This window comes from Perna viridis, chromosome 13 (genome assembly GCF_037379345.1).
Source record: "Perna viridis isolate PV_CMFRI_1.1 ecotype Kerala chromosome 13, ASM3737934v1, whole genome shotgun sequence".
In the NCBI taxonomy this organism is placed as follows: domain Eukaryota; kingdom Metazoa; phylum Mollusca; class Bivalvia; order Mytilida; family Mytilidae; genus Perna; species Perna viridis.
The window spans coordinates 666736-688983 of record NC_142457.1 but is presented as its reverse complement, the minus strand read 5'-3'; the positions used below and the strand labels follow the sequence as shown (position 1 = coordinate 688983).

Here is a 22248-nt window from a genome sequence, read left to right as displayed (position 1 = left end):
AGCGACAAGAAGTGACAATCACCACCAAGCTACATGAACATGTATAAGAGGACAAAATAGCGAGAAAACGATATATAAATGTACATGTATCTATAGTCAACTTCGTCCCCTATCAGATCTGAAGCTTACTTAAAAGTATGTTTGCACTTAACACTGTAAGTAGGGTGTAACTGTTTCCCGGCATTTTTGCGAAAATGTACTTTAGTACATGTATGTCTATATATATATATATATATATATATATATATATATATATATATATATATATATATATATATATACATATATATATACATATATATATACATATATATATACATACATATATATATATATATATATATACATATATATATACATATATATATACATACATATATATACATATATATATATATATATATATATATACATATATATACATATATATATACATATATATATACATATATATATATATATATATATACATATATATATATATAGACATACATATATATATACATATATATATATATATACATATATATACATATATATATATATATACATACATATATATATACATATATATATATGTATATATATGTATATATATATGTATGTATATATATATATATATGTATATATATGTATATACATACATATACATATATATATACATATACATATATATACATATATATATATATATATATATATACATATACATATATATATATATATATATATACATATATATATATATATATATATATATATACATATATATATACATATATACATATATACATATATATATACATATACATATATACATATGTATATATATATGTATATATGTATATATGTATATACATATATACATATATACATATGTATATACATATATACATATATACATATATACATATATATATACATATATACATATATATATATATATACATATATACATATATACATATATACATATATTCCTGCAAGGTCAAAATTTGCATTAATGCCGGGTCCATACCTGCTGAGATGTATGAGATCTCGAAAATTAATACATAATAAACTACCAGGTTTGAATTTTTTCTACGTTTCAGACTATGTCTACATATGAAATTGATTACAGCACCATCTAAATGGACCACTGTTTTGGATGTTACTGTACCTTTTTCTCCGGGACCATCAGCAGCCTGCATCCCCGTGTGTGTGTGTGTGTGTGTGTGTAGGTTATCATTCATGCCAGACTTTGGGGGTGCTTTGCTTCCTAGTTTTCTCTACACATGCACTGTTTTCATTCTTTTTTGTATATTGAAATGAATGGTCTAATTGAATATTACTAGACTACAGCAAGTTTAACACTGTGTATCTGACTGCATTCTAAAGAAATTGAGTCTTAAATCAAAACTATTCCAGTGATTTTCAGCAAAATATAAAATATGTATGTACATATAACTGCATATCCTTGCAACATTTTTTTTTTTTTTTTTTTGGGGGGGGGGGTCCTATAAACTTATCTGGCAAAGTTTGAAGTCACATCGATTCAACACCTCAAGTATACAGATGTTTATTGGCTTGCGGTTGTAGAGAATTTGCTTTGAATTTAGTGGATGACTGTCTCATTAGAAATTAATTGTACATTATGTACCACATCTACTTTTATAATTTAACGTTTTCCCCAAAGTTAACCAGACACACATTATACAGTGGGCGGAGTTGAATAAATTAATCAGGTATATAATAGCCAATTAGAACGTTCCAATAGTATCATGTGTAAAATACTTTCCACCGGAAAAAAATATACATCAAATTTAATCCGGAGATATTTTATAAGAGATAAATGTTTTCAATCACCATTAAATTGGTTCAATACTAAACCTTATGATAATTAAACACAAGTGTCTGTAAGGGTTTTTTAGGGGTACTATTAAAAAAAGTGTTTTTTTTTTGTTTTGTTTTGTTTTTTTTTTGTGGGGTAAAAAGAGCTCACAATGTTATAGGTGCTAACGTTGTGGTTAATTTTTGATATGACATGTTATTCAGGGTGTTCTTTTAGGTATTAATTTTCTTCCAGGATGTTTTCAGATATCAATAAATATCCTGTATGATATGTCATGAGGTGCACCTAACAAAAAATGTAGTTTTTCATCCAGGATATTTTCAATTGATAAATATTATCAAGAGAATGAATTCTGTTCAATCGTCAAATATGAATTATATTCAGGATATTATTTAATAGTATGACATACCTTGTGCACAATTATGAATTCTGTTCACTCTTTTCTGGATATTATTTAATTCTGTAGTATGAAATATCATGTGTACAATTAGCGATACCTCTAGCTTTTTCTTGATAAACTATACTATGTTTCAGTGTTCAAGTAGTGGTTACAATTTAAAAAGTGTTGACAATTTTTCATAATGAAATAATATCTCCCGGAAAAAAAATAGTGTGAAATAATTTCTATAGGATAAGATTTCATCCGGGTAGTATTATATCTTAAATACTTTATATAGATCTTTTCCCCAGCATTGACTGCTTTTAGTGGTATGATATTTTTACTTTCAGCTACAATGTAAAATTATTTTCTGTTCTCATTGTGTATCCTTTAGTCACGTGGTTATGAATGTCTAATACATATACTTTTAAATTTTGCAATTGTATTTCTAGGAGCTACTTGTATTATGTACAATGTATATTATACATAACGACCTAAAAAGTTAACTGGGGTTTCAGTAAGAGGACTCTTACCCTAACGGTGCACCTAGTTTTTAGTGGAGTCCGAGTTGTTTATATACTTGTGTTTCTTTGTATGTTTTTTTTTAGTTACTATATGTTCTTTGTTGTTTATGTCTGGTCTCTGTCCCTGGATTACATTCTTCTTATTTCCGCCAGAATCTTGGTTTCCTTGATTACTCTTTCATACACGTACATGTAGTTTATGCATGTTGATGGTACATATACATTTCATATATTGTGCGACTGTGTAAAACAATCTAATAATTATTCTCATTAATGGTAGATGTTCTTGTTATGTACTTTAGAGTTATTCATATACTACTGTTTGAAAAATTATGAATACTATAAGTATTAAAATACATTTTATTCCTTCACAAGATATCAACAAGCTAACAAGAATAACAACTAAGTCCAGATTATACAACCATTAATCGCCATTGTTATATGTACTGTAGGCTATGCTTTTATAACTTCAACAACCTTCTGTAATTTTTCCTTCTTTTTTATGGAACGAATCAATGCTACAGAGGCCAACAACAAAGCAACAAGAGCTACAGCTCCTACGGCCGATATTTTAATTTCGGCAATTTTAAGTTCCATATCCTGCTTTAATTTCCTTAGTTTTGCTCTTATTTGTGTAACCATGGCGTCGGCCTCAAGCCTCTGTTTTAGATCGGGGTCACGTGGGTCATATTCATCAAGACCCGACTGTGGATTTTCACCATGAGCACGATCAGCTTGTGGAATGTCTGGTATTCCGTTCACTCTAAAAGTCGGTGTATGGATGAATACTTCATCTTCTAAAAACAATTGCATAGACATTAGATTATCATCATTTATGAAGAAAGATTACATCTAGTTGTAATTGCAAACACTGGAAGAAAAACGTACATAAAAATTTAAATTAGCCAGTCCGTGTGGATCTTGATTGTAGGTTACAGACCACCAATTCAACCAATGAGCATTCGGAACGTACGCAAAAATAGTCCTACGCAAAAATTACCCCTGTTCCTCATAGTGCTGTGAAAAAAGTTCTCATCTTATTTAAAAAATTTAAACAGTTTCTGAAAGGAAAAACATTTCTGTACATTTTATGGGTGCATTTTGCTTCTTGTGATGTGAAGCCTAATCTCCATAATGATTTTTAAATATACCCCTATCTTGTGAAAACACTGGGATTTCCCATGCTATTTATAGACCCTTCACTTCCGGTGACCAGTACTGCACTGCAAGTCTGCTAACCCCACATGCCATTCTGAGGATTGTGAGCTGACATATGTAGAATCATGCTGATATATAGTCCTCTGCAGGTTAAAGTTAAGGTAAAGTCCAGAGAAGCCATTGAATATTGTGAAATTAGCATAGAAGCCTATGGAAAGTGGAATTAGTGGTTTTTAGCCTGTAAGTCCAACGCCTTAACCACTCCGGCAATTTCCCGTATTTACAATGATAAGATGAACGGTACTATCTATATAATAAAGCTCATGTAAATATTAAACATAAGCTTCACATTCATTGTCTATGTGTTAGTGTCAAGCTGAATTTAGAATATTTCAGTATTTCACATAATTTATCATAGCATTTTTGAATTGTTACAGGGCCGTAGCCAGGTTTTCTGATACTCAATTTTACTTGGGTTATTTGGTATGATTTCTCAAGCTAAGATGTAATTCAAAATTATTATTTGTTTTTCTTTCATCCGTCGCACCCACCTTGGCTACAGCCTTGTTTTAAAATAAACAAGAGAGGAGTGGTGCGTTTTTTTCCTGTTGCCTAGTATAGTTAAATGTATCTGTAGTAACTGTTGGAATAGCAGAGAAAATATTGTACTTACCTGGTTGATCAGCTGATCGCTTCTGACGTAAGGAGCAGGAGGACTATGAAAAGAAAATCAGGTACATGTATGTTATTAAAGGTAAACACTAATCAATGTACGTGTATTTCCTAAACGTATTGTTGGAAATTGCTTGCAATATTTTATCCGAAAAAAAAATATTAATGTCCGAGCTGGGCATCGACCCACCACTTTATTAGTGGTAAGGAGGAGGATCTTTTTGAGAAAAACAATTAAATTCTTCCTATTTTGAAGCTTTTGGGAAAATTGTTTTGCTGAAAAAACAAAAAAAAAATATTGATTTTAGTTGGTAATGAAATTGAAATAAATTTTGGGCGAATAAATTAAAGTTTGTAATATCCGACATCGAATCTCAGACATAATACTGTTTGACTTATTTCTTTATTGGATATTTAGATGTAAACACAAAATATTGTTATTCTAAATATGCAATTGAGAAAATGTAGGGCATAATGCAAATAAAAAAACTAGGATTTGCAGATACATGTAGGTATACGTGTAACATTTTTATTTATTATTTTTTTTTAATAAGTGTTTGACTGGTTTGTTTTGAAGACGCACTAAAACAAAATGACAAAATTTAAGGGTAGGAACAAAATATAAGGGTCCGTATGGCTAAGAGGAAAATGATATGTTTGCAAATGTAATACTTAATACCGTGATGCTTACCCCGTCACAAGAGCTGGTACAAGTTGTTATGGAGCAGGAAAAGGAGATTTTGTCTGTATTTCCGGAAAATGACCGTAGATTGAATACTCTGAACATGGGACTGGTTGCAACCTTACCTACGGTGGTAAAGCCTTCTTTACGTGTGAAAATAACACCATCACCACAGCTAAAAAAGAATGATGCAATAACAAAAGGTGCACTGAAAGAAGCTACTTGTGTCTTGCACTGAGCACTACCGTCTAAAAGTCGATTTCTCCAATGGTGGTACATGTACAAGTAGGTACAGTTATGCCAAAATAGTTTTATTCAGTTCGCGCCGATGGAATTTTCTTAATCTGCTCAAATGTGTATATTGAAATGCACTTGAAAATTAATTGTGGTCTCTTGCCTAACAGCAAACAATAAAAGTAGTCCGGTAATTGTGGGCGTGGCTGTGTACGGTTTCATGGACTCGTGAAACATTTATAAACCCCATCATTATTATGAGATTGTTATATTTTATTGATATGTACCACACTTGAGGATGAATTTGATAGTTTATTATCAAACGGTATAATGATCAGAGACATCATGCAAATGTATCGAATTTAAAGTGTTTTTTTAGTTTTAAATGATAGAAACACTTAAACAGTTGGGACGTTCCTGTTCTTAAACCCTATGCAATATCGAATCCTGATTTGTTTACTTACCCGGCTACCAGCAAGTCATATCTATTGTCCCCATTATCACTGGAGGCATAACAGTTGAAGGGAGTAAGACCAGTGGCTGTACCTGAAACAAAAACAAATAAATCGTCTGCAAGCAATACAGAAAACGATAACCTAGTTTAACATTAGCAGTAGTGCATGTATGGTGAAAATAAAAGGTGTATAAATACACGCATGCACGTGTAGTGAAAAGACTCGTCATGTACAATGTACCAACGATGTGGACCTGATTATGGTACATACTACTGTTCAGTGATTGTGGTACATATTACTCTTCAGTGAGAAATACACGTAATGTTATATTGATTAAGCCCCGATTAGTTCACCTATACTCTGAGCGGACTTACAAAATGGCAGTCCTAAAATATTTGCATGACATATATATTTTTCACAAATTTAGCCCCGAAAAAATGTCTTGCCACACTTCGCTTGGCTTTTCATTATATTTAACCTAACCTGATATCAAGGGCCAATCCCTGTTCTCATCACAAAGCTAGCCCATTCGAAACGGACAAATGCATGACCTATTTGTCTATAAACAGATGTTACCATTAACAACGGTCACTTGAAGATAAACTTTCTTGGCCATTGGTAAATTACTGCCGGTGATTTCGTCGCCAAGTATATCTATGAGCTTAACACTGATGATTCCGTCGTAAGCACTGCCAAGCTGTTTGGTCATGTCTATTAGTGGTACGAGCCTGTAATATTAATTAAAACATTAATAAAGATACCAAACATATCAGAAGGTCGAATTTCGCCATAATTACGCAGATACGCAAATCCACAGTGCAACAAAGATTGAGTTAACCTATAAGGAACAATAGTTAAAATGCCACAATGACGGTTTTAGCCCTGGACGACATGCTGACGAAATACAGGCTCAACATTGTTCTGTCGAAGGTTAGGTATTTCGGAATTACGCCAGAAAACATCACTCTATTATAATAGAGTCAATTTTAGAGTACAAATAAAAAAAAGTTCCTCTTACCGCTTCAAGTTACAATGATGAACTACATGTTGTAAGCATCCGTCATCACCTACGAATTACATTAAAAGTTCAACGCATTGATCAAAATAGGAAGCAAATTGTTGATGCACGCACCAACTGATTGGACCGGTATTTGGCCTTTACTATATTTCAATAAAAAAAAATGGCAAACATCTGGGCCACTGGTCCACATTCAGCCCATTACTTTTAATTTTATTTTTTTGTCTAAATATGTAAATGTCCCTGCGTGAACCATACAGATAGCAAAGAGGGCGAAAAAAATATTCTGACCCGCATTGAAATCGATCCCCACCCCTTCCCAGAAATCCAAATGGTCCGTGCCTACAATGTAACTTTATGTTACCCGTTGTCAATATCCTTGCTAGCCAGTGTATCACTTCCGTGGTCTTCAGTTGTACAGGTAATGGTGTAAGACTCGTACTCATCCATCAACGACTCGTTACGGAACCCATATCCTACCTCCAGTTCTATGGCGTACAGGGTCGAATTTTCATTGGGATGCTTTAAAAGGTAATTATGATAAATATTTTAAGGCATCGAAAAATTGCCATATAACAAGTAACTTGGACGTAAAACTTGTATGTTCATATCTAAAAGGTACACGTATCGGAAATTGTTCATGAGAATACTACATTGTTCTATATATAAGAATTCAAATTTCGTATGTTTTTAAACATTATTTTTTTACATGTAGGTTTGCTACATGTATATTTAACTTAAATGAACCACATTTTCAGATTATTAGGATTAATATTGGATTAATATTTCACAGGGAAACGTCCATAAAACCAATGACACATTCCCATCAAAGGGAAACGTCCATAAGACCAATGACACATTCCCATCAAAGGGAAACGTCCATAAGACCAATGACACATTCCCATCAAACATATTTCACAGGGAAACGTCCATAAAATCAATGACACATTCCCATCAAACATATTTCACAAGAAAACGTCCATAAGACCAATGGCACATTCACATCAAAGGGAAACGTCCATAAGACCAATGACACATTCCCATCAAACATATTTCACAGGGAAACGTCCATAAAATCAATGACACATTCCCATCAAAGGGAAACGTCCATAAGACCAATGACACATTCCCATCAAACATATTTCACAGGGAAACGTCCATAAAATCAATGACACATTCCCATCAAAGGGAAACGTCCATAAGACCAATGACACATTCCCATCAAACATATTTCACAGGGAAACGTCCATAAAATCAATGACACATTCCCATCAAACATATTTCACAAGAAAACGTCCATAAGACCAATGGCACATTCACATCAAAGGGAAACGTCCATAAGACCAATGACACATTCCCATCAAACATATTTCACAGGGAAACGTCCATAAAATCAATGACACATTCCCATCAAAGGGAAACGTCCATAAGACCAATGACACATTCCCATCAAACATATTTCACAGGGAAACGTCCATAAAATCAATGACACATTCCCATCAAAGGGAAACGTCCATAAGACCAATGACACATTCCCATCAAACATATTTCACAGGGAAACGTCCATAAAATCAATGACACATTCCCATCAAAGGGAAACGTCCATAAGACCAATGACACATTCCCATCAAACATATTTCACAGGAAAACGTCCATAAAATCAATGACACATTCCCATCAAAGGGAAACGTCCATAAGACCAATGACACATTCCCATCAAACATATTTCACAGGGAAACGTCCATAAAATCAATGACACATTCCCATCAAAGGGAAACGTCCATAAGACCAATGACACATTCCCATCAAACATATTTCACAGGGAAACGTCCATAAAATCAATGACACATTCCCATCAAAGGGAAACGTCCATAAGACCAATGACACATTCCCATCAAACATATTTCACAGGGAAACGTCCATAAAATCAATGACACATTCCCATCAAACATATTTCACAAGAAAACGTCCATAAGACCAATGGCACATTCACATCAAAGGGAAACGTCCATAAGACCAATGACACATTCCCATCAAACATATTTCACAGGGAAACGTCCATAAAATCAATGACACATTCCCATCAAAGGGAAACGTCCATAAGACCAATGACACATTCCCATCAAACATATTTCACAGGGAAACGTCCATAAAATCAATGACACATTCCCATCAAAGGGAAACGTCCATAAGACCAATGACACATTCCCATCAAACATATTTCACAGGGAAACGTCCATAAAATCAATGACACATTCCCATCAAAGGGAAACGTCCATAAGACCAATGACACATTCCCATCAAACATATTTCACAGGAAAACGTCCATAAAATCAATGACACATTCCCATCAAAGGGAAACGTCCATAAGACCAATGACACATTCCCATCAAACATATTTCACAGGGAAACGTCCATAAAATCAATGACACATTCCCATCAAAGGGAAACGTCCATAAGACCAATGACACATTCCCATCAAACATATTTCACAGGGAAACGTCCATAAAATCAATGACACATTCCCATCAAAGGGAAACGTCCATAAGACCAATGACACATTCCCATCAAACATATTTCACAGAGAAACGTCCATAAAATCAATGGCACATCAAACATAAACTTGATATCTGATATTCAATAAAATAACGAATGTCTGTAAAGACATATGACAAATTTAGAATTAACCCATCATGCGACGAAATTTGGACGGACGGATGGACAGAGTAATTACAAATACTACCTATACGCCGAATGGGGTTAAATACAATGAATAAAATGAAGTTAACTAAAAACACTTTTCATTGGACAAAGGAATGTATGGTTACTTAAATAATTTAACTTACTTTAAACACACAGCTCGACCCGGAAGTGCTATAGAAAACCTGGGCCGAAGTTTCGTACACAGTATCGTTGATAGGGTTCATATTTTGATCCCCGCCATCACACTTTAACCTTGCGGTCACGTGAAGGTCAGATTTTATTGTGATTGTTGCCGATGTCCTAGCAGTTCCACAGACATGAGTAACTAATGAATAAAGAAATAAATGCATATGTTTCTGTAACTAAAATATATTGGGGTGTAAATACATGTACATGTAAAATTGTTAAATATATACAATAAATAAGCTTTTTTGCAATTCAATAAGATCGGGTCCGGTATCATAAAGACTCCCAAAAAAGATTTTTACTGATGTTCTACCTCAACTATTATTTCGACCAATAAAATCAAAAATTAAAGATTAGAGGAAATACTCCAAGATTGGAGGAAAATTTACATTTTAGACTATTATGAAACCCAAGCCACGATCTGGGGTAAGACATATTGTACAGCAAGATATTATATCGGCCCCTGAATTAGCACACGACGAAGGATGAATTTAAACTTGTAAAGCGAATTCGGTACTTAATTACAAATTACCTAATAGAAACAGAAGTTACATAAACCGAACATGTTTCTGCCTTGGAATATGAGTACATGTATACATGTAGAGGGAACTGTGTGTAATAAGGGAAACAGAGATGGAAATATTGGTTTCGACATATACATTTGTATATACGTATTTATAACAAATACATGTATATATATTAAGCTTAAGTTGTTTAAAACCTTCCATATTATTTTAACTTCTATGCAGAATATTCACATTACCTTCCAAAATGTATCCTTCTGGTACGGCAGAGCATGTAACCTAAATAACAAGTTCTTGTTTAAAATCTACATACATATAGAAAGAAAATTGAAACTGAATAAGAATGCACTTTCAATTTACTTTAATGTTTTGGAGTCTATAGGAGTAATTATTTCGTTGTACATGTTATAGGAGAGGCTGTATCATGTCCGATGGTGTGAGGTTTCCTCGTCGTTCATTGAAGACCAATGTTGTATCTTAATTTGACAATTTTCCGGTAGTTGTCTTTACATACTCACTAAATCCATTTTCTTTATATGCTAGAAGAGCTTATCATACCACTAAGACTGTTTATATTTGTATTTTTGATTGATTGATTATGGTTTAACGTCATGTGACAGATATTTCACTGATTGACCAATCCAACAGACCAGGCGGATTTTTATTGTGCTCGCCCACAGAAATAACAGCCCGCAGACATGCATGTCACCCCACTCGGAATCGATACTCTGGTACCACAGAGTCGATAATTATTGACATAAAACACGTTTATAAGCATTATACGGGCTAAAAAGTGCGATATTTTACATTTTTATATGTGAGATAGAAGTCATTAAACGTATATTCACTAATGTTTGCCTATACTTACCGCCAGAACTCCGAGGAGGAGGAAGATTCTCAGCATGATGGTATGGCCTAAAGCGAAAATAAAATGCAAAGTTAAATAAATTTATTATTAACAGTATTTTCATAGAGCCACCATGCTTAATCTTCATCGGACTCGTTATAGTTCGCGGAAACCTCGATCTGTATATACAGCTGGCCTACATGTATAAATGTAGCTACATGTACATGTAATAAAATATTATTAAGATGTTTTATGATATTTTCGGATTCTTTAAATTTTATACAGTTTCGAATATTTTGAAGAATACAAAATTTTCCGCGCGGCAGTATACATGTAGTTCAGGTTTCGATACTAATGTTCTTACCAAGATACAAACTACTCGAGCATAGACCACTCGCTACCTGGGTTGTAGTAGGTAGTGAGATTTAAATAGCCAGTTAATTGACTTGGCTAAAGGAATAATTCTTTAGCCAAATTGGTTTGTCGCTGGCTTGTCATCGAGCGATCTAGGGTTCGATATTCGATGGCGGAGTATAATTTTGTGAGTCAAATCATGCTATCCCGTTACAGTATATACACCACGTGATAGGTGAATAAATACCGTTTCAACAAAATTAAAATTCTTTATAAGCACTAACACAATTAAAATAATTGGAACTGGAATTGGAAAAGATACATGTAACTATATATACGCGTTCTACAAGAATCTTCTTTCTTTCTATACGTGTACTACAACGAGTTTGTAAGTCAATTGTCATATAATCATAAAATCATTGATAAAACATTTTTATAACCATGACTACGCAAATGTGCTTCAATAACTAATTTCTAAGTATTAACATATGTAGGAGGTGTCCATCTTCAAAATTTTAATTGATTTGCTATTAAAAAAGTCTTGTAAAAATTGGGTTACGGTCAGATCATTGTCATAATAGCTACACAAATTTTTTTCAAGATAAATCTTTCTTCTTTAAATTTTGGACAATAAAACATGAAGTGTGCCTCATCTTCATTATTTTCGCATATTACAGCAATTATATTTTTCATGAGGTACATGTATAGATGTATATCTGCCTTTTTTTCAATGGCAAGATTATGTGCATAGGGATGTACATGTACATCTTTTTTTTAAATATATGCAATCTACTTTTAGTTTCGCTGAAGAAATATACATGTAAATGTATGTACTTACGTTTAAAGGGAAAAAAAATAATATATCCAACCACGCACGACAACAGCTTGGCCCCGGTTCTGAATCTAGAACAGAATTTCGGACTTATATACGAGTGCACGTTTGGCGGGAAAGCACCCCGTTGTATAGATTTACTCTTTGGTGAACTGTTCGATTTGTGACAGAAATGTTACGTGTTTACCTGTATGAACAGTTTGAACTGTATGTACCAATGGAAGTGTCGTCACCTCTAAATGGTCTCTTTCTACTAGCATACATTGTAGTTCAAAAGATATTAAGGGCTGTAGCCAAACACGGGAACATTGATAATGCATATATATTTGTAATCTCGTTTATCATAACTTACATGTATTTTTATGATCTGGTGATACAATGTACTAAAAAATCACATACTGAATAATTCTTCAATTTCTTTCACGACTCAAAATAAGATCACATCAGATCGAAGACTTCTTATAAAACTGAATTTCGGATTGACTTGGCAGGGGGATGCAGACATACGAACATTCAATTGGGTAAAACATGTGTAAGTTTATTTACTAGTTTAAGGATTATTTACTCGGTACATGTATATACATGTACAAGATCGACTTTGTAAGGACTATTTACTCGGTACATGTTTCTACTATTGATCTTTTACGTGTTTTTTTTTTGTGTTGTGTTGATCATTTGTAGTTTTGTACGAGTTGCTCTCGAGAGTTAATTATCATTTCGATATACTCTTGACAATCATAATGCTGAGGAGGGCCCAGGAAATATCAGAATAGAGGATGCCGACCCAGAAATTAATGAATTTATAAATAATGGGCTCCAGGCTATATACTCTTTACCCACTTTTGTCAAAATTAACCAAATTTTCTATAAAAAAAGGAAAATCAGACTCTACTTGGTCCATCACGGGTGATAGATCATAAACGTTGTCAACGTATGTTCTTTATAAAAGAAGTTCCAAATGGAAGATTTCTTACAGATTATTGAAAATTCCTTTAGGAACATTTGTTATATTAAAGTCATTTCGTGAAGAACAAATATTACAATCAATTTTCCAGAGGAATTTATATTCAGCAATATTTCTTGTTTTGGTTTTTAAGGAACTTCTGTACCATCACAATAATTTGAATGTGCACAAAAAATTGGTTACCAGAAAATAAAATGAACTAATAACCATTATAATTAAATAAGCGTGATAAAGATATTTTTAAATTTGAATCATCGAGATACCTGCATTGTGCAAGGGTCGACAAGCTGATTAGAATTTGTACCATTCGGTAACCACTAAAATAAAAACATTATCAGTATGAAGGTTTAGAAATGCTATTATTATCGCGGAAAATAGATTTTTGTTCAAACAATGGGTAGATAAAGAAATTATCAGACCATGCTATAATCCTAAAGGTGTAATTACTGTATTGTATAGTCTAACCTCACGTGATGTTTCAGCGATAAAAGTTTTTTTTTAACTCAACCCTTAATCATAGTTATTCTAATTCTGTACATTAAGATTTCTATCGTTAAATGAATTGATTCCGTTGTCTGGGTACGTTTCATTTAAGTTTCATTTAATTGAAATAATATAAATACCAATGACTGTCTGATAGTTACATATAGCTTTGTACCAGGCGCCATCACAAGACTCTGAATAAAGCCCTAATAATAATTGCAAGGCGTATCTTTAGGTATGACGGGTTTTACATGTACACCATATCGTACCTAAATTTTTTGTCAACAAACATAATAAGTACAATGTACAATTAAAGTTAACGTTACGCAGACATGGGGCAACTTCAAGTCAACTCCCGAACACATTATTGCCTCGAAACCTAAAAACGAATAGATGAGGGGGGTTATTCTCACCACAAAAACTTAATTATACCGGAAATCGGTGCATCATGAAGTTCTGACTGGTAAATCGGTCAACGTGGCAACAGCGACTTTCCCGTGGTCTTGAAATCCCTATATTTAGATTAAGTATTTCATTTTTACCCAAGAAACTAAATTTCATCCAAATCGGACCACTTCTAAATTTTGGCGAGAAAATTTGTTGCCATGGTAACGAGCAAAACATCTTTTCTGTTTTTTTTTTTTTTTTTTGTTTTTGTTTTTTTTTTTGCATAATCTTGTTTGGCATATCAAGTTGTACCACTGCACCAAATTTCAAAGTTTTAGGTACCTAGGTTTCTGAAATATCGCAATGTCATATATTTTGACCTATTTTCCTTATTCGGCAGCCATTTTAAAATAGCCGCTTTTACGGAATTTTAAAAACTTCAGCTACAACTGCAGATGATACCGGATATGTATACAAAGTTTCGTAAGAGTCTGCCATACGGTTTTTGAGCATTTTTCCGGAAGAGTTTGATAGGAAGATGTCGAAAAAATAATAATCATAATAAAAAAGGAGTAAAAATAATAAGTCACCGACACTTTGTGGTCTGTGAATTACATGCAATAATAGAAGATATTTTACTATGTCATTAAATGATACAAGTTCAAACATATTATTTGTGTTTATTACTCCCAACTGTACATTTAAACACTGTATTAACCTGAAATAGGAGAGGTCGTCCTGATATTAACACAAAATAGGAGTGGTCATTCTGATATTTACATGAAATACATTGCAGGAGTGGTCACTCTGATATTAACATAAAATAGGTGTAGTCATTCTGATATTAATATGAAATAGAAGTGGTCATTTTGATATTTACATGAAATAAAAGTGGTTATTCTGATATTTACATGAAATACATGTAGGTGTGCATGGTCATTCTGATATTAACATGAAATTGATGTGGTCATTCTGATATTTACATGAAATATGAATGGTCGTCCTGATATCAACCTGAAATATGAATGGTAGTCCTGATATCAACCTGAAATAGGTGTGGTCGTTCTCATATTAACTTGATACAGGAATGGTTTTCCCGATATTAACTTGGTATGCATGTACAAGTGGTCGTCCTGATATTATTTGATACAGGAGTGGTCGTCTTGATATAAACTTGAAATAAAAGTGGTCGACGTCCTCATATTACATGTACCTCGATATAGAAGTTGTTGTCCTGAGATTATCATGAATAAGAGCGGTGATCCTGATATTGAATTTCTGATATTTAAATGTCAATTTATATTTAAATATAATGGCAGTTACACTCCTTGAGACGTTAAGGTTTCCCGCACGCACGATACCTAAATGCACGCTAAGCGCTCATCAAACGCACGATAAACAAACGCTTATATCGTGTCTTTAAACGCACAATAGACGAACGATGAAAAATAGTAATATTAACAAATAACGGAGAAAGAAAGAAAAAAAAGGATATAGAATAGTGAAAATGTAAAAACTGATAGTAGCAAAAAATATAAAATAACAGTTAAATCATGGAAATAATCAAAGTACAAATATAAACAAACGCTTCTATCGTGCGTTTATCGTGCGTTTAAACGAATGCAAAACGATGTATAAACTCACGCTAAACGATGCACGAACGCTAAAATGGGAAACGTGAACTACATCTTATGTCTCCAAACCCCCCTTTCAACCAAAGGGAGAAAAAAGAGAAAATACATTGGAATGTATTGTGTTACTTTTCTGATTCAACAATGCATCTGAATTACTCGAACTCTAACTTAAACTCGAATTTTAACTCGATTAATGACTCAAAAAATAACATTTCGAGTTGAACTCTAACTGTAACTCAATCTGAAACTGTAACTCGAACTCAATGATTAGCCACACCCACTCAATACACATAACGATAAAGATCATTTAATACAAGTTACGACAGGGCACACCCAATACATGTAACGATATGACACACCACACTCAATACATATAACGGCGGAGCACATTGAATATTTGTAACGACGGAGAACTCTAAATATTTCTGACGATAAAGCACACCAAATATTTCTATCGACAGAGTACACTCAATACATGTAAATCATGACACACCCATTACATACATGTATAACGACGAAACACACGCGATACTTGTGACGACATTACGACGGAAAACACCTATATAATACATGTAGCGACAAAGAAGACTTTAACACATATATGTTATGACGGATGACATATACATGTACAGTGTCACTTCTAACCTCTCTTCGATTCTGTCAGGATTCGCTGCCATAGATTAACAGTTCTAAACTGTCAGAAACTGTTCTGACCTGCGACACACCTTGTCAGGGTTTGTCAGGACTTTGGACAAGCTCTATCATAATCTGTCACGGGTCCTGACACCCTCCTGTCAGAAACTGTTCTAGGTAGAACAGATACGTTGATAGAAGAGTTCCTGACAGATTCTGACAGTCATTAGCTCGAGAATACTTCTCTGACTGCATTACATACAGTACATGTACGTGATGTATAAACTTGATTTTTTTTTCAATTTTTTACCCGACTTTTATGTATAGTATGCAGTACCAACAAAAATTATTGCCTGCCGTATGTGCTACGCCTTCACAATTTTAAACAGTTTATACAGAAATTTTAGACCTTAATGGAACTTTAAAGTGCTCACACTCATACTTTTTGCAAGAATAAGATATTTTTAAGAATTTTGACTCCAACAAATGTGTCACAGACACCCACATGATAGTTATATTGAAAAAAATAGCATTTTAGTCATTAATTTTAGGCCCTCAAGCAAATTAAAAGTGTGCGCACTCATAGATTTTGCAAGAATATGACATTTTTAAAGAAAAGAATTTTGACTCAAAATGATATGTCGCAGTCCCTATATGATAGTCATATTGAAAAAATTAGCATTTCAGTCATTAATTTTAGACGCTCATGGAAATTAAAAGTGTGGGCAATCATACATTTTGCAACAATATGACATTTTTGGAGAATTTTGACTCAAATTAATTTGTCACAGCCACTATATGATAATCATATCGGAAAATTTAGCATTTTAGTCATTAATTTTAAAGCCTCATGGAAATTATAAGTGTGCGCACTCATACATTTTGCAACAATATGACATTTTTGAAGAATTTTGACAGAAATATATGTGTCACAGTCACCTACATGATAGCTGTATTGAAAAAAATAAGCATTTTGGTCTATAGTTTTAGACCCTTATGAAAAATGAAACTGCTTGCGCACATACAATTTGCAGAATGTACATTCGTTGCAAAAAGTCGCATTTTGAAGAACTTTGACAGAAACAGTTAGGTATCAGTCACCCATTTAATGCTAAAATCGTCAATTTTAACATTTGTTGGAATGATTTGTGACCCTTATGTTACTAAATGTAGCTTTCACTCAAAAAGAACTTGGGTAATCTTAAACTTCGCGAGAATGGTGTCTGGTCAATTTGTCCCAACCAGTTTGTCCCATTTTTTGTCAATTCGTCCCAGTTTTGGACAATTTGATCATTTTAATTTTAAATATATGAAATAAAATGATAGATGAATTTGTATAAGACTTCTTGATAAGTTTCATAAAAAACATTAGCAATTAATTATTACAAATTATCTTAATAAATATATATACCAGTAATACATTGAAGAGCTAGATTGTCTTTCAATAACTGAAGGTGAAAGGCGGATAACTCACTTGTTTAACTAAAGTATGTTAGTTTAAAAAAATTCTTACAGTGAGTTTTTTTAAGATTTGCTTTGTTTTGATTTTATTACTTGTATGATGATCGCTAATATCGATTTGGATCATACAAACATATTGTATTGTATTTTTTAATAAAGAAAGAAAATAAAATCAAACCCAAACAAGAAGATTAATTTTAAATAATTGTTTCTTTTGATAAAACTTTGATTAATATCATTGGTGAAATACATGTATGGCATCACAATATTTTATTTGAAGAAAATTTAATTTTGTATCGAATGTAACTATAGTTGACTCATTTATGGCACCACATATAATTAACCGTTTGTTTATTTTCCTACACTCACTTGTCAAGATGTTCACACTTCTATATCAGCTTGTCTTTATTGTCACTCTAGCAGGTATTGTGTCATTTAATTATATTCTGTGTATGTTAATCAAGCCAAAACTATAATCTAAGATGGAACAATACACAATAAAATCAGCATTTTTTGGCACTTCAGCATCAGTTCTTCCTGTTTTATGAAACAGACATTGACAATTAGTAATTTCATTAGTGCGCCAACGCGCATACATAGAGATTATAATTTTATGAATAAACTTAATTAAAAAAGGGTAACAACAAAATTACCGAACACTATTCTGATCCATAATCAAGTCAAGCCCAAAATAAATCTGGCAAAATAGATTGTATACACCACCGGAGCAGCTAGAACCATAATATTCCTGACTTGGTACGAGCATTTCAAACGAAATGGTGGGTTGAATCTAGGTATTACAGCGCACTAAACCTCCCTCTTCCATTGCGGAGTGACTATACCAGTGGTGATTAAAAAACACATAAAATACCATTGTCATAATCGGTAAATCAGCGGTCACATCAGCACAAGAAACAATTTACAAAAAACAATCATTACTCATGTTTTTGACGAAACTGAATATTTTTAACCAAGGACTGATATCTAAAAAAAAAAGAATCTGGTAAGAGACCTTTTAAGACGCACTTCCTCATATCCCTGATTTAGGAGTCTGTTGTCAAATTCGAGATATAGGTCCAAAGAGATGGAGAACAAGCCGTTTCTGCAGTCTCTTTTATCTCGAGCTCTGGTGGATTTTTGATGGTAACCATTTACCTAAAGAAGGGTTGATGGACAATACATCATCAATATATCTGTATGTAAAGTTAAAAGATTTAGCAACTTCTAAATTTTTATTCTTTACCAGATTCTGAAAAAATCAGTCTCGTATGAATATAAAAAGCAAATCAGCTAGGAGAGGAGCACAGTAAGTGCCCATTGGAATGCCAACTTGTTGTTGAAAAATAGCTCCTCCAAATGTGACAAATGTGTTATCAATGAGGAAATCAAGCATATCGCAAACCTGCTTTTCTGTGTAGCACACTTTGTCCTTTTGCGATGTTTTAGAAAAATATGTGGATTTGTAACCAAGAACAACTTAATATTTACGCCTCAAATAATCGCCAAATTGCAAAAATATGGGATGAAAGGAAAGTACAGTGATCGAATTCAAACGTATCTTGACACTAGCTTATTTTTGTAAATGGTTAATATTAAATTCTCAAAGTGGAATTGTGGACAAATTGACCAAAATTGGGACAAATTGGTCTGGGACAAATTGGAATGGGGACAAATTGACCTGTATCCCGTGAGAACATCTGAAAGTTATCTGTTACGACTTTTACACTTAGAACAGAAACATAGACCTTTAATTTTATAATTAAATAATTTGATTTAATTGATATCGCAGGTGTATGACAGAATGTAAAAATATACATAAATGTAGACAATGATATTTTTTGGACGATGAATGACTGGACCGTGATCGACGAAAATTGAACATGAACAACGATCGAGTGATTGTGGGATGATGATCACGACGAGCCCTCTCTCTATATATAATTGGAAATTCAATGTAAATTTTGAAATCAATATTTTTTTGCTAATCGGGTTACTATAGCTAATTTACATTAGTCACACTGTTTCATTTATTAATCGCTGATCATGACTTCCTGTTCTAAATTAGTCACACAGAATAGAAATATCTAGTGTCAGGAACTGTCCAGGGGTATGACAGTTTAGAACAGCTTTTCGTATTTTCTTTGTCAGGACCCAGGACAGTTTCTGTCAGAATCTGTCAGGGAATAGGGCAAAATGTGTCCCGACCCAGGACAGTCTCTGTCAGACCCTGTCAGGATCTGTCAGGATTTCTGTTCTATCTGATGTCGTAGAACAGAAATCCTGACAGATTCTGACAGAATTTAAGAGAGGTTAGAAGTGATCGCAACTGTAATACACGTACTCAAAAGTATAATGTATTTGACTTCCATGTGCTATTTAAATGTATTTATTTTGATTAGATATACTTTATTAAGAAATTATACAGCATCAACTCTACTATTTATCAAAATGATCTGAGCCATGTGTATCTGAGTTCAACAAAACCCGAAGGAAACTTTCATTCACTTTGAATTAAGAAGTGTACGGTACCTAGTGCCGTCATTTACTTTGAATTAAGAAGTGGGTACGGTACATAGTGCCGTCATTCACTTTAAATTAAGAAGTGGGTACTGTACATAATGTCACCATTTACTTAATTATGTACGCATACCGAATATTAGAGATTTGTGCTGCAAAGAAATTTATTTGACAGCAATTGATTCAGGTTTACCATTCAGGTTTATTATTCAGGTTTAATGATGGAAGGACTGAAATTTCAAAAGGATCCTGATTTCTTTGATCTTGAAGTTATAAACGAGCAATTGGAGATACCACAGACTCTTAGACTAGACAGCATGGCGTCGATTGGTTTTATCATAGTCAATTTACAGTCACCTAATCCACCCGGAAATTCCGACGCACATCTGGGATCAGCGGTATCGTACATCTATAAGTATGGAATGGCACGGTTTTACTCACCTATAAAGTACAAGCATTTGCTTACTTCTGACTCCACATAGTATTTAAGTCTGCAAGCTAATGTGAAATTTGAATACCACATTCAACTATGTAGCTACATGTGCATGCATGAAGATGCCTGAAATATGTTCATTTTCCAGTTTCTCCTTCATCAGCTTTCAAATAAATCAAACTTTGGTATTGGTGCCAAATGTATTCTTGTCTATCCATGTCAGCTTACAAAAGGATCAAGCTTTATCATTATTTAGTTAGATGTAATTCAAATTGTATTTCAACAGACCTATGAACAGATTAAAGGGTAGGAACATATGTTGTACATATTCTTAAGCTCGATAGCTACATGTATTAAACATTCGGGTAGATTTAGTATATGTTTCCGTGCTACATGTACATGTAGCAGTCCTTTACGTTCGTACACGTTTAGTTAAAAATAAATAAGTACTACCTTTAAAAAAAGATAGCTGACGCATGTAGTAAAATTTGTTCTTTTTACGACAATTTTCTACATTTCGTTCAGGAAATAACACATAACACAAATTTCAATTTTCGATACTGTAACAGTTTTTTCGAACGCTACTAAGTCATTAGTATCGGGAAACAGAATGGCGATCAGGTGACTTGGTAGAGCGTCTTTAAGGTCAAAGGGTAAAAAGCGAAGCTATACCGACTGCGTCTGAAAAAAAAACAAACAAACCAAAACGAAACAAAACAAACCATTCAGTCTCCAATAGTACGAAACGAGAAAACTCAAATTGAAAAAAAAGATGATAATCTGCTATATCATGCAATTTCATACAAGAGCCAACAGTCCTTTCCACGAAAAAAAAAAAAAAAATAAATAAATCGTAAGTCCTAACCTCACAAAATTTTGATCTTTTGTGACGTCATCACTTACAATTTTTTTTTGTGAAAATTGTTCACGTTTTATTATCTACACACACTACACGTACTTTAGGTGCCGATTTAATAAATCCATATATATTACCAAGCACATGCGTTGTGGCACGTATTATCATAAATGTATGAGTACTATTTAATAGTAACTACATCCGTTTTTAAATCTTATATAGGGTGTGTCCTCCCTAGATATTGATCAAATATGTTTGTTGTTATCTTTTTTATTTGGTTTGTTTTTATAATCACTATTAAATCACATTTTGTCCAATCGGTATTCTAAAATATTTCATAAATAAAAACTAGATTCAAATACTAATTTTGCGCAGAATAAAAGTTGACATACATAAAAAAAGAAAATAGAAGAGAGATAATCGTATTTCTGGATGAAGCGAGATAAATCAAATTAACTGGAATGGCTTAAAACAAAGGTCG

General features: G+C 33.1%; 1 protein-coding gene and 1 long non-coding RNA gene across 3 annotated transcripts; one reads left to right on the top strand and one right to left on the bottom strand.

The window, feature by feature from the left end:
* Positions 1 to 3080: 3080 nt before the first annotated feature.
* On the bottom strand, positions 3081 to 12698 carry LOC148599151 (vitelline envelope sperm lysin receptor-like). 2 transcript variants are annotated; one of them, XM_088558570.1, is made up of 11 exons: positions 12587 to 12678; positions 12406 to 12470; positions 11235 to 11281; positions 10606 to 10645; positions 9800 to 9981; positions 7318 to 7475; positions 6512 to 6663; positions 5945 to 6026; positions 5256 to 5421; positions 4566 to 4608; positions 3081 to 3531 (listed from the first exon to the last, which is right to left on the bottom strand). In XM_088558570.1, exons 1-11 carry the CDS (start codon positions 12661 to 12663, stop codon positions 3188 to 3190), a joined length of 1356 nt encoding a protein of 451 aa, XP_088414696.1. In that variant the 5' UTR covers positions 12664 to 12678; the 3' UTR covers positions 3081 to 3187. The 2 variants fall into 2 exon arrangements, with proteins under 2 accessions (XP_088414696.1, XP_088414697.1); XM_088558571.1 differs by lacking the exon at positions 12406 to 12470 and having other exon boundaries at positions 12587 to 12698.
* A 40-nt stretch (positions 12699 to 12738) lies between these two features.
* On the top strand, positions 12739 to 21228 carry LOC148599150 (uncharacterized). The gene is made up of 2 exons (XR_015917984.1): positions 12739 to 12931; positions 20692 to 21228. It is a non-coding gene; the product is annotated as an uncharacterized LOC148599150 (long non-coding RNA).
* The last annotated feature ends 1020 nt before the right edge of the window (positions 21229 to 22248 follow it).

Coding starts and splice junctions, on each gene's coding strand:
- LOC148599151 (XM_088558570.1), bottom strand. CDS start 12,663: ATGTATGCTAGTAGAAAGAGACCATTTAGAGGTGACGACACTTCCATT. Junction 10,646..11,234: donor TCCTCCTCGGAGTTCTGGCG/GTAAGTATAGGC, acceptor CTTGTTATTTAG/GTTACATGCTCTGCCGTACC. Junction 5,422..5,944: donor TATGACTTGCTGGTAGCCGG/GTAAGTAAACAA, acceptor ATTCTTTTTTAG/CTGTGGTGATGGTGTTATTT.